Genomic DNA, 16,909 nt, shown 5'->3' with positions numbered 1-16,909 from the left:
CTTGCTTATGCTTTTCTTTCATTATCTCTACCAACTTGCTTATTCGCTTTCACCATTTTTAGCAACCTTTTGTCAATGACTGACTGTCAAGTTCTCTCCCTCCCTCTCCCTCTCTATTCTTACTCATGCTCTACTTCTCCCTTATGTAAGCTTGTTCCTCTCCCTATGTTATTTTTGGTATGGTTAGTGGTTAGGTTATTACTTTTTTAGGCTAGAAGTTAGGATATTGATTGGGCAATGAATTGATCTGCAAGGCCATATGGATTTGGGTATTTTTCATAGGCTATTGTTTTTTTTTATTGGCTATTAGATTTTTAATTGTTTAGGGTTAGTTTTATTTATTTAATTTATTTCTTTCTTTTTTACTTAGATATACATATATAATATTAAAATTTTTAATACATATATCCCTATACCTATATCCTAAAATTTTTAAAATTTACCGTATTACCATATCATGCCATATCGTATTTGATATTTGTACCTATATCTGTGCAACCTAATATATAAGAAGTGGAAAGAATGCTCACACAATAAGATAGCTCTAGGATGGACAATGAAGGTGATTCTCATAGATCTATGAGTCTGGCATGTCAGAATTTGCTTCTCTTAATATTCCATGTTTATTTGAGTTCCTGTGTGTTAGGGATTATTTATTATCCTTATAAATACAAAGGAGGCTGCATGGACTAGTCTTATACCTTGTTTCCCAAGGAAGGAATATTACAGCTATTGCTGTGAAGTGTACCTATATATGTTTTATGCTATGTTTGGATACATATGGATTTATATTTGAATTTGAGCCAAATTTATTATTTGAGTAATTAAAAATTCCAATCTAAGTTCCATCTTAATCTTTTTGTAATTTGAAATCCTTTTTTAAACTCTTATTATTTTAAATCCTAACTCAATCTCTTTTATAATTTGACTCAAATCCATGGTGGCTCACTTTTGTAATTTGACTCAAATATAAGAAGGCTTGATTAGCCCACCAATGGTAATTGGATCAAACTGTCGAAGTTGATGGAAACAAGTCTTCATCATTGACCGGGATCGAAAGGCCGACTTCCATCAAGATCGGACTGACAGTAATGACTAGGACGGGACGGGTGGCTTCTATCGAGATTGGACCAGACTGATAGTGACGATCGAGATTGGACAACCAACTTCCATCTAGATAGTATAGATAGCAACGATAGGGATTAAAAGGCTGACTTTTGTCAAAATCGAACCAACTGCTGTGTTGACGACAAGGACTAGATGGCCAACTTTTGTAGGGATAAGACTGAGGGCTACGGTGATGACGGGGACTAGACAGCTAACTTTTGCCAAGATCAGACTAACGACAACCACTTGGATGGGATGATCGTCTTTCATTAGGACATGACTAATGGCAATGGTGATGACGAGGACTTGATGGCTGACTTTCATTGAAACCAAACAGACAACTATTATTAGGATCAGACGGCTAACTTCTATTAGGTCTGGTCTTGATGGAAGTTGGCTATCTGGTCCTGGTGAAAGTCGACTGTCCTATCTCTATGGTCATTGTCGGTTCAGTCCCTATGGTAGTTGGCCATCCATTCCCCATCATTGCCATTGATCCAATCCCAGTTGAAGTCGGCCATCCAGTTGCCATCGTTGCCATCTGTCTGGTTTGAGTAGAAGTCGGTCATTTGATCCCCATTGTCATATCGCTCCTGTCTTGGTGGAAGTTGACCATCTCATCCTGGTTATTGCTAGTGCTATAGTCCCAGTCAGCTTTAACTATTTGATCTTAATGGAAGTTGGCTATTCGAACTGTCAACTTTGACTAGTCGTCCAAGTTTCTTTTAAATTCAAAAATAGAATTTGAAATTTGAAATTTCTCTTTAGATCTAACCAAAAATTTTAATATTATAATTAGAAATTTTTAATATCATCCAAACAAAGAATTTAGAATTTATTAATTTCAAATATGATATTTTAAATTCAAATTCCTAACTTAAATCCACCCATCCAAACGCAACCTTAGCTTATTTTAAGACTATTATCTATAACTTCTTAAATGAGAAAGGGCATTGGCTTTAACTGAAGGTAAAATGATTGGAAAGCCATCAACCTGCTATCAGGCTAGTTTAAAAGATTTTCAGGGGTAACATAAACTGGCTCTCTCTTATTGTATGATAGTTATATGAGTAATGATTTTCTTTAGATTGTAATTCATTTTTCACATCCAGTCACTGGATTTATCCAATGCCATGATTCATTCTTTGAAGAAATGAGAACAAAAGCTTGAAGGAACAATTTAATTGTATGTCAATCATACCTGTACTCACTGGCTATTCTCGTGTGTTGTAAATGGGGAAAAAACTACAGGAGGGCATAAGATAGCTCTTAAAGGGATGGACAATGATGGCGATTCTCATGGATCCACGAGTTCAGCAGTATGAATTTGCTTCTCTTAATATTCCTTTGTTTGAGTTCCTGTATGTTGGAGATCATCTATTATCCTTAGATACAAAGGAGACTCATGGGTTGGTCTTGCCTTGTTTCCCTAGGCAGGATTATTGCAGCTGTTGCTGTAAGCGTACCTAATTATGCTTTAGCTTACTTTAAGGCTATCATCTGTATCTTCTTCACTGAGAAAGGGCATTGGCTTTTTCTAATTGCTAATAGAAAGGAATGAGGTGAAGGTAAAATGATAGATGATTGTGATTCGCCAAGAAGAGGAAGAGAGGGAAAGAAGAGAAGAGAGATCTTAAAGAAATGAGAGAGAAAACAGAGATACAAGAGGATTACTGAATTATATGCTGAATAATTCTCATTTTGGATGAGTATGGGTTGATTTACAAGCGTAGTTCTATATACAGCCTTTTATTCCTATGTTGTCTCATCTAACCCCCTAACGTCTATAATCACTTAACTTACAGTAACTACTTGCTGATAGTAACAGCAATTAAAATTGTCAGTATTACAATTATATAACATAAAATGATTGGAAGGCCATCAACCTACTATCAGGCTAGTTTAACAGGTTTTAAGAAGTTACATAAACTGGCTCGCTCTCATTATATGATCTTAGATTGTAATTCATTTTTTCCCATCCATTCACTGGATTTATCTAATGTCATGATGCATTCTACGAAGAAATGAGAACAAAAACTTAAAGGAATGATTTAATTGTATGTCAATCATGCTTGTACTCACTGGCCATTCCCGTGTGTTGTGAGAAAAAAAAAAAACTACAGGAGGGCATAATTATTTTTGCAATGAATTTGGACTTATTGCTTAATTTCAGATTTATTTCAATAAAATCCTGAAGTTTTTCTTTACAATTGGTGCAGTTTTTGCAAGTTATTTTTGTAAAGTTTCCCGTGGAACTAGAAAATATTCTTAACATAGATCCTGCCAAGGAAAAATTAGGTGACCAATAAAATCATAAGTAAACTCATCAGCACATGATTAGACTTCTGTGGATTTCATGTTTCACGTGCTTCTATTCTATGTTTGATCATGGTTGGTTTGATCGAATAGGTCTTTTTCAAGATTTCGTTCACCTAATGAACATCTGGTTCATTCTATGCTGGTAGTGACTGTTGCTTTGTAAATGCCAAAAAACAAAGTACTGCCATCGTCAATTTTATGCCAGTGTCGGTAGATCTCGTCTATCCATTCACTCACATATATTATGAAGTGCTAAGGCTGACAAGTTCAATGTTAAGAGAGAGAATTCTTGTCACTTGACTCTTGTTTCTTTCCTTCATTCAGGGCAGTTCCGAGGCGGTCCTCGAAAATTTAAAGGCGGCAGGAAGCAGCATTCAATGCCTAATGCTCATGTGCGTTCAGAGATCAAAGATCTTGATCAACTTCGAAAGGAGCGGCAAAAGAAAGCCAACAGACTTTCACATCTGAAGAGCCAGTCTACTAAGAAGGGTAAGAAATTTGGTAAAAATGGGAAAAAGGAAAGGGTGGTGGTGGACATGGAAAGAAAGGGAAAGGAAGGTAAGATTCTTTTTCAGCAACATTCTGGTGGGAAATGTGTATTTGCTTTTTGAATATTTATTGGAGCAGGAAAAGTGAGGATCAGAGAACAAAATTGAGAAAGAAACTGTAGAAATGGGTTTCAAGTTAAGCCAGGAGAAAAAGTAAAACTGTGTGATGCTTTCCCTGGGGAAATTTTGTTAGTTAAATTTATATGCAAGATTTCTTTATATTTTTGTGATGACATCTCAGTTCAATTTTCCTTTTGCTGTGAAATCGTTGTTTTCTTGGAAAAGGCAAAAAATTCCAATCTGATTTTTTATGTTTATAAAAATAAATGTTTGTATTCTATTTATAAAGCTCTGGCAAAAAAAAGGGAATTTAATCTGGCTAAAGAAATTATTAAATAGTATATTTATAAAGAGATAAGACAAAAATAAAAATGTGGAATACATCAATTGAAATTTTTTTAAAATTTGCAATTCTTTTACATTGAGGCGTCAATAATATCCAGCAAACTGTTTTCAAGCGGAGATCAAATTGGAACTTGAATCCAAGGGATTAGCATGTCGATATGTCAAAATTTTTCATGGGTCTGAATTTATGAAAAATTGGGTCTTGGCTTTTGTATGTAAAAAAAGAAAAAGAAAAAGAAAAAGATCTTTTCCTATATAATGTGAAGGAGGTAAATGATGAGATAGAGGCCATGATAATTCACAAAAATTGCCAAGAACAATTGAGTTTAGAGAGGGGGAGTTTTGATGAGGAAACATTACATTTAATAATTTAAATATGATTAATCAACTAAAATTGATGTGAGTGACTGAGTGTTATTTCGTTATTTAAGTGATATTAATGAAATTTAGGTTATTCTTTTTGCTGGTGGTGCAAGTTGGATGATTCGTTTGGCACAGAGGGTATCATGTAGGTTGTTATGTCAAATTTTATTGTTTTGGCAGATTTAGCAAATATTAGCCGTAGTTTCTTTAAGTAATTAATTTACGATCTTAAAAATATAGTCTTTTTTATAATAATTAGTGTTATCATGTTTTTTGTAATCTTTAAATTTAATTTCAGTTAAATTAATATAAATTTAAATTTAATATGAATTTACTTTAATGTAATTTAATAAATATCAATGTAAAATATAAAATTTCTATTAAGTAATAACTTCTCTGTTTTTTGTAATTATTATGTTTGTATATTTATAAAAATTAAATATCTAATATATTTATATATGATATAAAAATATGCAAAGATAATAGATATTTTATTTTACACACACACACACATATATATATATATGTATATTGAATTTGAATTAGTATCTTCACAATTCATATATATCTTGCATTAGCATAAAATTGTGTTAGAATATGTTTCCACCTACTTTACATTTTTTTTTAGTAAACTTTATTTTTTTTAAATATGATAAAAGGTTAAGAACCATTTTAATTATTTGAAATTTTTTGAAGGAATGGAAATGGAAAAAAGAATAAAAATGAAAATACATTTAAGATATTTATTTACTCCCTCAATTAAAAATATAAGGTATTTTTTGAGAAGTTGGATGATAAAAAATGTAAAATATTTTTAATCTTTTGAGATGTAATTATTGTTTTTTCTTCAAAAATATTTATATTGATAATAATTTTATATTTATTATAGGGTATTTAATTGAAATAAATATGAAAAAATAAGGTTAGTTATAAAGTAGATAACTACAGGGATGAGATTCGATTAAAAATGCCTTATATTTTTTAATGGAAAGAGTATATTTTATATTTTAATATTATTTTATATTTTAATATTCATATTCATTTTTTAATACTATTTTATATTTTATATAGATGAAATAATCATTTTTGTTATCTGAGTAATAAACTTTCGACCTATGCCAAAACCCCGACAAAACCCGATCTCGTGAGTCGCTGATCCATTTCGCTTCACCGACGAACGAGCATTCCGCGCTCCGTGGGACGCCGTCCACCGTTGTCAACCCTGCGTGGTTGTTCTCGGTCCGGTGAGATTGATTTGTTCAATCTGGCTTTGAGTGTATATTTGAATTTGTTCCCCGCGTCATCTGTTGCCTGCGTAGTTGTTCTTGGCTTGTTTTAAATTTTTCATTTTAATTTGGCTTTGAATCTGGTCGTGTAATCGTTTAAATATGGAGGCTTTTGAATTTGGGAATATTTACTGATTGAGTTTAATTTTTTTTTTGTACTAGTTTTTGCTTGAATGGTGTGCAATTGGCTGTTTTACCTCTGCCCTCTTCATTTTGATTACTAGCGACTTGTATGATTTGGGTTATGTTGTTTTGGAATGTTGGTTTTTTTGTGTATTAGCTTTCTGTTTATTAATCTTTTTATATTATCATCTATTTAGAAAATTCTCAAGGTATTTGTAATGTATGATCTTGTAAATAACTTGGCTTGAAAATTAAACGGGTATTATATCAACTATGTATATTTCAAAGATTTCAGTGGTGGCAGATGCCCCCACTGAGTGTAATGTAGGTCCGCCTATGGACTCACTTACTTTGACTTCTGAGCATATTGTCGATGTGTTCATTTGTTTCATATGATGATATCTCATTTTCCGCATATGGTCACTGAGAATTAATAATGGATTCCAGAAATAAGAGTTTTTAATAACAGTTCTTACCTTCTTATTGATTCCAAGTGTAGATATATTAAAAACTATCGTACAACTATGGTAATTGGGACTTTTGTTTTGATAATCTTCTGTTGAATGAGTGGAATTATGATTGCAGAGTAGATTAACACAAGAAAATGAACAAGGATAAAATCTTCAAGCTGGCAAAGGGCTTCCGTGGAAGGGCCAAGAATTGCATAAGGACAGCCAGGGAAAGGGTGGAGAAGGCCTTGCGATATTCCTACAGAGATCGCCATAACAAAAAGAGGGACATGCGCTCCCTTTGGATCCAACGGATTAATGCTGGCACCCCCATTCATGGTGTATGTATCACTCCCTCCTTTTCCACTTACTAATTATTAGTTTGCAGAGGATTAGGCCTCTTAGTTATTACTCATATTAGAGATTAGTCTCTGCCCTATATGCACGCACCAGATTTCTGTATAATATTTTATCCAAATGGGTTGTCATCATGAAAATATGAAGCTTTCTGTAACTCCTCAATCTAGTTGTCTTCTTTGTTCATTTTATTTTCATATCTTATGACTTGCAAAAATGTGTATACATATATCAAATAATCTCATGAATCTAGGTTTAGGATTGATATTTTGAGTATCATAATTGCCTTTTGGACTTCCCTCTCAATGTTATTGCATCACATGGTATTTGACTGCTGTCTTATTTTAAATGCACAGCTCCTTTAAATAGGCTGCATGGGTACCTTAAGGTCATATAGGAGTGCTAATTCAATTGATTTTTCCAGCTTTCTCATCTTGTTATTTTAAGACATTTTTCCCTTTCTTTGTTCGCCCCTTTTGGGTTTCACACCATTTTTTTTTTTTGGATATTACTGGACTGACCTCCCTTTTCTTTTGTTTATGCCAGTTTTCTCCTGTTCACATCTTAGATTATTGCCCACAGACTATTCCAGTCATCAAATTTTCTTTGGTTTTTCGTGATAGGAAATGACCTTGCTTTCCCAAGTTCCAACCATTTCAAAGTATCATTTGCTCTTAAGTGATCTCTATTTTTCCTTGCTTCTTGATTGCTTCATCTGGAACCTTAGTTTCTTCGGAAAATGTATTTACCAGCATTAGTTGTTGGTGAATTAGAAGAGGATTCTCTACTCTGTAATATAGAGCCGATCCCCTGCAGTATATGCAGGGTGCAGTCATCACATATTAGCCACTAGATTCATCCTAATGATTTATATCAAGACTTGTAGCATTTAAGTTTCTGTTTTCAACTTGTTTTGTAAAATCAGTGCTTTCCACCTTATGCGTCGCATTGTTCTCTTTAGTCAGGGTTTTTTTTTTAAATTATTTTATTTCAATTTTAAGCCAAAAGTGCACCTTTGATCCTCTAACTTTATACTAGGTTTCCAATTGATCCTAAAGTTTTATAAATCATCTATTTAGTCCCCTAACCTTATCATCGTTAATCTAATTAGCAGAAAATGCTGACATGGCAATTTTAACAGCTAATAAAGCATTCTCAATTGTTGATATTTTTTAATCAAATCATTTGAAATTTTTAAGTTAAACTAGGCCACAAAAGACACTTCATGGTTTTCAAAATCAATGTCAGCATTTCTCACTGACTTTCATCAACATTTTTTGTTAATCAGATTAACGTGTTAGGGTTAGGGGATTAAAGAGAGACTTTATAAAATTAAAAGGTCAAATTGAAACCTTTTGTGAAGTTAGAGTTAAAAAAGTTCACTTTTACCTAATTTTAATTTTAATTTTAATTTTTTACTGGCGTGTGTCAACCTTCTAACCATTTGATAGACATGTGATACGTGCACCTTGATCAAAAAAATGATTGCAGGGGGATGTTCTTCATCTGCAATATTCTATTTATTATCAATAATATGATCATCTATTGGTTAAGAATAAATAATTTTCTTTTTAGAGGATTTTTCCTTTAGTGGATTTAAAAACGTTAAGAATGTGAAGAGGAGGATGACAGAATAAGGAGGTCCAAACAAAAATGAATTTGTGGATCTTGGAACTAATATGGTTGGCTCAGAAGGAATTTAAATTGTACGTGGCTTTTAGTAGTTGAAATGGTCTGGCTTGCATGCAGTCATTACGTGAATCGAACATTGTTCTGAATTGTTTGATTTTATTGATATCTGCCTTTTGGCATTCATTTTTTTCTTTTCCTCATTAATTGGAGAGGTGTGTGTGGTAAAGCTATCAAAGTACTACTTGATTGAAAATCTTGGACTTTTTTCCTCTTTTCTATTTCTGCTAGAGCCTCTTTTAATTGAATATCTGTGTTCATGTGTGCTTCTATCTTGGCGTCACTGTGTATATTCTTGTCTTAGTCATAAAAAAAATTATGGAAAACTATATTTACTGAAGATATTTGTCTTGTCTATTTTTACTATCCTTGTTTCTATTTCCTAATTTTTTGTCATCTATTTTTAGTGAAAGCCTATCCTATCCTCCTTGATCTAATTTCCATAACACTAATATTAAATTTAAGAATTTTATTAAAATAAAAAAATTGCATTCCTTTGTAAACAATTTTGCCATCATGATGTCATTTGAGTCCCATATTTAAAGTCAGATGAGTTCTGGTATTGTATAGAGATTTTGCATTTCTATATAACTCGAATCTGAGGAAAATGTCATGCATACTGTTTTTGGTGACTTACTTATCATGCAAAACATTTTGTGACATGCCAATGGAGCAATTATATTAGGCATTGAACCGAAACTCTGCAAAATAGCCCCTCGTTTGATTATATTGGTTTCCCTTACACAACGTAATCCAAATAAATCTCAAATTTGATTACAAACTTCGGTTTGTCCATTGGCTGGTATGCTTAATTTTATTCATGTGTGGAGCCAGCCAATTTAAACGACTCACCTGCAAAATCGATTTATTTTTTTCTCTTGCTGAAACTATTGATTTTGGGTTACCATGTAGCACTACCTCCTCGTTAACAAACAGGGCAGCCACTTGTGCCTGTAAACGGTGGCAATATATCTACTGGACTTGGACAAACCAGTATGAAATCTATACCATGTATGAGTAGGAGTTGGGAAGTCCAGTTAGGCTCATACTTTTTTCCTTCGCTAGTTGCACATTGAACAAACAGACTTGCTCTTCTCTGATGGCTTGGTTTAAATCATGATAACATGGTTTTGCAGTGATAAGGAGGAATTTTGATTTCTTTACTTAAAATTTCATTCAATTTTAAAGCAGGATTAGATATATCTGCAGAAGTTTAGTAACCATGTAGAGTGGTCAATCAATGTTCTGACCCTTGGTCACTTGTCTCCTTGGTTTTACTGAACAGGTTAACTATGGGAACTTCATGCACGGGCTGATGAAGGAGAATATCCAGCTTAACAGGAAGGTTTTGTCAGAGATTTCCATGCATGAGCCTTATAGCTTCAAGGCTTTGGTAGACATTTCTCGAACTGCTTTTCCTGGAAACAAAAATGTAGTCATTCCTCCCAGAAAGGTGGCCTTCTAAAGCATTTGCCATTTAAGCATCAAATTAATTAGTTTGTAAGAGTAGAATGGTTGAGTATCTTCATGGATTTTTCCCCTTGTGCTCAATTAATTAATTAATTACTATCTGTGATCTCCTCGTTTTGTTGGGTGCTGCCTCAGTGTTGGTACAATTTCGCCTTGCTGGATTAACTTTTGTCATAAAACATACAAGTTGTTGCAATCTAACGAGAAAACGACCTGCAAAATGCTTAGATAGATCGGGTGCATCATGTTATTTATAGCGTGTTCAATTAAAATATTCTAAATAATTTAAATAAAATTGCTGTGATATTTTTATAATAAAATGCATATTTGATTTCTTTCCTTTTCTCTTTCTACTATCATTAATATTATAATGAATTTATATTTAATGCCATGTAAAAGTTATATTTTTATTGGACAGATGATAAATAACGTGATGCACTTAATCTATCTAAGTATTTCTCAAACCACCTAATGGATTGGTCACTTGGCCAATCTGTTTGATTGATCAAACCAATCAATTTGTGACTCAATTTCAACTTAGTCAACCTGGTTTCAACTCGAGAAACCAAGTCAACTTGGCAAAATTAATGGATTGACATGGATTAGATTAGATTAGATTAGATTTTATTTTATTTTTGAATATTGAACCCTAAATCAAATTTGAATTCCTAAATTAATATTCTAAATGTTTGCATTTTATTATTGTTAGAAACGTATAATTAATATTTGTATAGGATAAGTATAAGATTTTAGGGATGAATTTTTCATTTTCTTGTGGCTTAAAGACTTTTATTTAAATATTATTATTTTTCATAGTCAAATATGAGTGTTTAATATATTTAAATTATATTATATTAGTTTAATCATGACTAATCTAATTCAGAATTAGTCTTTGGTTAGATGTTAAATTTTTAAGTCATTATTTTGATTGATTTAATGACTAATTTAATTTTTAGTATCTTTGTGATGAGTTTCACATGCTCATCCTTGATTATTTTTTTAAAAATTAGAATGAAAATGATAAGTTTTTTGGATGGAATTTACCTTTTTTCTTTATAAAAAGAATGAAAATGATGATAAGACAAAAGTGAATAACTGTACATTTCTTTGCCTTGTTTTGAGGGACGCGACTTTGATAACAAAGTTTACATTAGAACGAACATACAACATACATGAACTTCAAGTCAACTTGGCAAGTTTAATAGGTTGATCTGGATTAAATTAAATTTCATTTATTTTTACTTTTTTCTTTTATCTTTTAAATATTGAACCCTAAATCAAATTTGAATCCCTAAATTAACATTCTAAATGTTTGTATTTTATTATTGTTAGAAACTTATAATTAATATTTGTATAAGATGAATATAAGATTTTACAGATGAATTTTTCATTTTCTTGAGACTTAAAGACTTTTTTATTTAAATATTACTGTTTTTTATAGTCAAATATGAATATTTAATGAATTTAAATTTTATTATATTATTTAAATCATGACTGATCTGATTAAGGGTTAATCCTTAATTGAATTTCAAACTCAAGTTATTATCTTAATTGGTTCAATAATTGATTTAACTTTTAATATCTTTTTGATGAGTTTTACATGCTCATCTTTGATTATCTTGTTAGAAATTAGAAAAAAAAATGATAAGTTTTTTGAATTCAATTCACCTTTTTTTTTAACCAAAAAATGAAAATGATTACGAGACTTGAGGCGAAAGTCACTGTACTTTTCTTTACCTTGTTTTGAGGGACATGACTTTGATAACGAAGTTCACATTAGGACACATGTGAAACATACTGAAATATACAGTCATAGTTTTGTGTTTTTTTGCATTACAAGATAATTTGATTAAACCATAAAATAATATAAACAATTTAAATGTTAACCAATTTGTGACAATAATTCGATCCTAGGAGAAATTTGCCATAAGTTCAGTTGACATAGTTTTACATATACTTGAAATTTTATTGTAGAATAATTATATTATACTGATATTAAAATCATAAGAAATTATTAATAAGGGTTGGATTTAATAGAAATTAGTTAATTTCTTACAATGTAATGAATTAATATTCAAATTCTTGCTGGTCCATACTTAATGCCTGAACCTATCTTGAATATAATTATACCCAATAAGAGGATTATTGTATGCAATAAATTATTTTATATTGTTATGTAAAAACAAAAGATAAAAACAAGTTAAATTTATTGAATCTTTCTCTCCTGGGTATTTGACTTCTCTCTATTCTTCTTTCCTAAGAGAGGAAATTTAAATGAATTGCATGCATAATGTAATAATAAAAAATATTACATGAGAAAACTTCAGGTACTTGATTTAGTGACGCAATACTCTAATAAGATTTTCGTCAAACTTGTTTAATCTGAATTAAACGTAGGCAAATATATATCACAAGTTTTTTGATATATCATAAGAAAGAATAATTTTCTCAACAAGCAGCCTATAGCAATGCGAAGCTAAATTGAAGAAACTAATTCTTCACTTTTGAAAGAAAATATTACACATTTTAGAATATGCAGTTCATTTCAATTGTATAAAAATAACATACACTCTAAGCCATAATTGATTATTCATGCAGAGACTTGAATTAACAAAGTATGCCAGGAAATTGCTAGGAATCATGCCGTTCTGTGTTGCCGTCAATTCTTTGCCATTTTTCCAACCGCATGCTTTTGGAAATTAGAATGAAATGTGAAAAATGATGGTGTTTTTTTAAACACCAGAATAAATAAAATGATAATTGGCCGTGAAGCTTGGGGTGAAAATGACAGACTATATTTTTGTGCCTTGTTTTGAGGGATATGACTTTGACTAATATTTTAGGGGAAAAATGACTTGACTAATATACTTTAAAGGAAAACATAACTTTAAATTATTTTACTTTACTTGAGTTTTGTTATAGGTTTATATTTTTTTTTTATATTTTAAGTCTCCACACTTTTGTTTTTCAGTGCTACAAGTCCCTCCATAAGCGGTGTTATAAGAATCTAAAATATTAAAAAATAAAAATATAAAGACTTAGAATACACAAAAAAAAGTGCGGAGACCTGTAACAAAATTTGAGCAAAATGTAATAATTTAAAGTTATGTTTTTCCTACCTAAAAATGTCAAAGCCTTCTTCTTCTTTTTTAGTAGTATTGGCTTTTCCCTTCCTTTTTTCTCTCTCTCTCTCTTCATCCTTTATCTTTTTCTCTCTCTATCTCCCTCCCCAACTACCCTTTTCTCATTTCACATCAATATGTTTACAAGTGATAATGACTTTTGAAATGCATGTAATTGCAAGAGCAAGAAAATCTTATATCCAATGAGTATAGAATATAAAAGAAAAAACATGCTTTCTACAATAACTGCATATTGTAACAACTCAAACATGAAAGGAAAACAATTTACTTTGATCATAGGAGGTTTCTAAATCATTTTTACCCTTACTGTAGATTAAAAGAAAAGGATTTTAACAACTTACAAGAGTATAAATTTGCTTTGAAGGCATTAACTAGTGACCATGTTTTATTAACGAGCCCAAAGAATCAATGTAATCCTAAGTAAGAATCAAAAAATTACAAGTGAAAAAAATTTGTGAGAAAAAAAGATCAATCTTTGATCTTTCATATTGGCAAAACACTACTGCAGAATTTTAAATATAAGATACCTAAAAATATGATGGTTATAAAAAAGTCTGTCATATAATGATGAAGGGAGTGATAGTTAATAAATAAATGACGGGTGTTTAAAATACCTATTATTTATATATATGGTAATATATGACAGGTGCTTAAAAACCCATCATATAATGCTTCAATTATAATTTTTTTAAAAAAATAATAACACTATATATGACGGGTGCTTCAAACACCCGTCATATATGCATAACAATATATGACAAAGATTTAAAAGCTTATCATATATGCTGGTTTTTTAAATGTTCAGTTTTCTCTTTCATTTTTATTTTCAGATTCGCACCAATATTTTCTTTCTTCTTCTCCATCCCCCCGCCTTGTCCATTTGCCTGGATTCAACATGATTTCACCGTGCTCATCTAAATCTACCTAGTCCATTCGAAGCTATGCTCAATCCGTGTTTTCATTGTCTATTCACTCATTGTCGTTCATCAACTCACTTGAGGTGCCTAACTTAAAGAGGTCGACACTATTGAAGTACCCCTCTGATTCCATCGATTTCACCAAGGCTGACCCTTCTTGTGCTTTTGTTTGCAAGGTCAAGTTACTGAACGTTAAGGTCAGTCCCTTCTTCTTCCTCCTTTTTTAATTCTTTCTTTCTTCTTCTTCTTCTTCTTTTAAAAAATTAGATCACATTTTTCTTCCAAAATGTAAGTGGAAAAATTCACTCTACCCTGTGCATGTTGAATAGGTTAAATCTAAAATCTCATTCTTTTCCATTTGCGATATTTTATATTGTTAATACTTTCCTAACTCATAATTTTTATTTATAATAATCTTGTTGCCATTTATTTTTTATTCTTTTGACCAGATTTATTAGTTGTTACTGTTGGGAGTGAATTGAGATTTATTCCTTAGCAAAAAAAGATGAGATTTGTCAAAAATAGTTTCAGTAGGCTCCATATTCAGAACATTCTATTTGTGTTGTTTGAATTATCAATTTAATCAATATTCAGTAAAAAAATAATATGTTAATATATAGTTATTATATACTACGTGCTGCCTCGTCTTCATCAGTAAAAAATAACATGTTAATTAGTTTACACTTTCATCATATTGTTGAGTGATACATGTTCAATTTTGAATATTGAAATGAAAATGAAAAGAGAATCCAATATTTATAGCCATGGATTTTTTTTTTGTGTTCGCAGCCATGGATGAACAGCTAATTAAGTCCTTGTGCTTTTAATGATAATATGATGTAATAATTTTAATGAATTTTATTTTTGTTTCTTTTTGAATTAATTTCCATTCTAATTCAATTGGTGTTGTTTTTTCTATAAATATTAATATATTACTGTTTGGATATAAATTTTGTATAGCTATTATTTATTTATAGAAGGCTGGTGTAGAAACAACCCCTTATTACAAGGAAAAAAAAAGTAAAAAATGACAGTTATTGTAAATAACTATCATTTTTGCTAGAATATGTGACAATTATTTGCAATAATTGTCATATATTGTACTGCCAATATATGACGGTTATTTATAATAACCGTCATATATTCTTTTAGTGGGAGAAGTTTTATATGACGGGGATATTTAACTGTCATATATAATCAAGTATATATGACAGGGAAATAATTGTCATATAAATGGGTAGACTTTAAATGACAGCCTAATAAATGATGGTTGTTAATCGTCATTTATAGGTAAAAATAACCATCATTTATGCTTGTTTTTGTAGTAGTGAAATCTTCATGTGAGGCACAATTATGATATACGTGATACATGTGGAGAAAGGTGTTTATAATAGTCTCGTTGGTACTCTTATGCATATAAATGGAAGATAGTAGGATGGAATTAATGCTAGACTATACTTTATTGAAATGAGAATAAGAGAACACTTATTTGCATGACATGAAGAGGGAAAGAAGACTTATTTAGCTATTAAAAAAAAAGGAGGACTTATTTAACTTTAATTAGCTGTACACACATTATCTAAAAAGTAGAAAACATCAAGCTTATGTGGTTGTTTGTATGGTATTAAGATGTTGCAAGGGTATTCTTCTAATGTGAAAATGCTTATGCCAATGAAAGATTTGAAGATATTAATTTTGAAGTCTCATGATTGTCATGCAATCATGCATTGATGCAACAATTATATATTACTATTGGCTATTGGATATTTGAGGCATTTCAAAAGATAATATGAAATGCACTATTATAAGATTGTGTATTTTCTTTAATGCTATTGGCGATAAAGCCATTGAACAAACTATGTGAAGCTAAATTGAAGAAATTAATTCCCACTTTTGAAATAACAAATTACACATTTTAGAAAATGTATTTCATTTAGATTGTATAGAGATAACATATACTCTGAGCAATATATAATTGATTATTCATACAAAGAGTTGAATAAAGCATGCCCACAAATTGCAGGAATCAAGCTGTGTTGCTGTCATTTCTTTGCCATTTTTCCAACTGCTTTTAGAAAGTAGCATGAAAAATAAAATATGATAGTGCTTGGGGCCTTAATGATCGTGCTTTTCCATTTTTCTAACTTCTTTTTTAAACACCAGAATAAAAAATGATAATTATATTGGCCGTGAAGGTTGGGGTAAAAGTGATAGACACTGGTGCCTTGCTTTAAGGGGGGCAACGTGGACTTTGACTAATATAATTTCACAATAGAACAAGCATAAAACATATACTTACATATACAGTCATATTTTTAGGTTTATAATTTTGCAATATAATTTGATAAAATCATAAAATATTATAAATTAAGTGGAAGATAATTTTTCAAAGGTTATCCAATTTGAGATAGTCATTTAATGGCAATCATCATAATATTTGAACTAGACATACAAGCTAGTAAACTAAAGCATAATATTGATCATAATTCAAAATAATACGCAAATAACCATATATTCATTTCATTACAGCTGGTTGTTACTTTGAAAATCTTACTGCTATTAATATATTTTTGTTGTGATATAACATGCATTGTCTGCCACGCAAAGAAAAAAAGATCCCAACATTTAAATGACTTTTAAAATAACATATTGTAATCTCTATGAATAGATTCACGACGAGTCCCTATACTTGTATCACCAATTGATAGATTCACTTGCCAGAAGACAAGAACA

At 30.8% G+C, this 16,909-nt stretch overlaps 1 protein-coding gene across 2 annotated transcripts; it reads left to right on the top strand.

Moving 5' to 3' along the window:
• Positions 1 to 5,860: 5,860 nt before the first annotated feature.
• On the top strand, positions 5,861 to 10,222 carry LOC129317059 (uncharacterized). 2 transcript variants are annotated; one of them, XM_054961394.1, is made up of 3 exons: positions 5,861 to 5,986; positions 6,737 to 6,941; positions 9,932 to 10,222. In XM_054961394.1, the coding sequence occupies exons 2-3, from the start codon at positions 6,756 to 6,758 to the stop codon at positions 10,109 to 10,111; spliced, it is 366 nt and encodes a 121-aa protein (XP_054817369.1). In that variant the 5' UTR covers positions 5,861 to 5,986; positions 6,737 to 6,755; the 3' UTR covers positions 10,112 to 10,222. The 2 variants fall into 2 exon arrangements, with proteins under 2 accessions (XP_054817369.1, XP_054817370.1); XM_054961395.1 differs by having other exon boundaries at positions 5,879 to 5,986; positions 6,742 to 6,941.
• Positions 10,223 to 16,909: the final 6,687 nt, after the last annotated feature.

This window comes from Prosopis cineraria, unplaced genomic scaffold (genome assembly GCF_029017545.1).
Source record: "Prosopis cineraria cultivar Desert tree isolate PC_DT_omini unplaced genomic scaffold, ASM2901754v1 PC8, whole genome shotgun sequence".
NCBI lineage: Eukaryota > Viridiplantae > Streptophyta > Magnoliopsida > Fabales > Fabaceae > Prosopis > Prosopis cineraria.
This window is presented reverse-complemented; position numbering and strand designations above follow the sequence as displayed.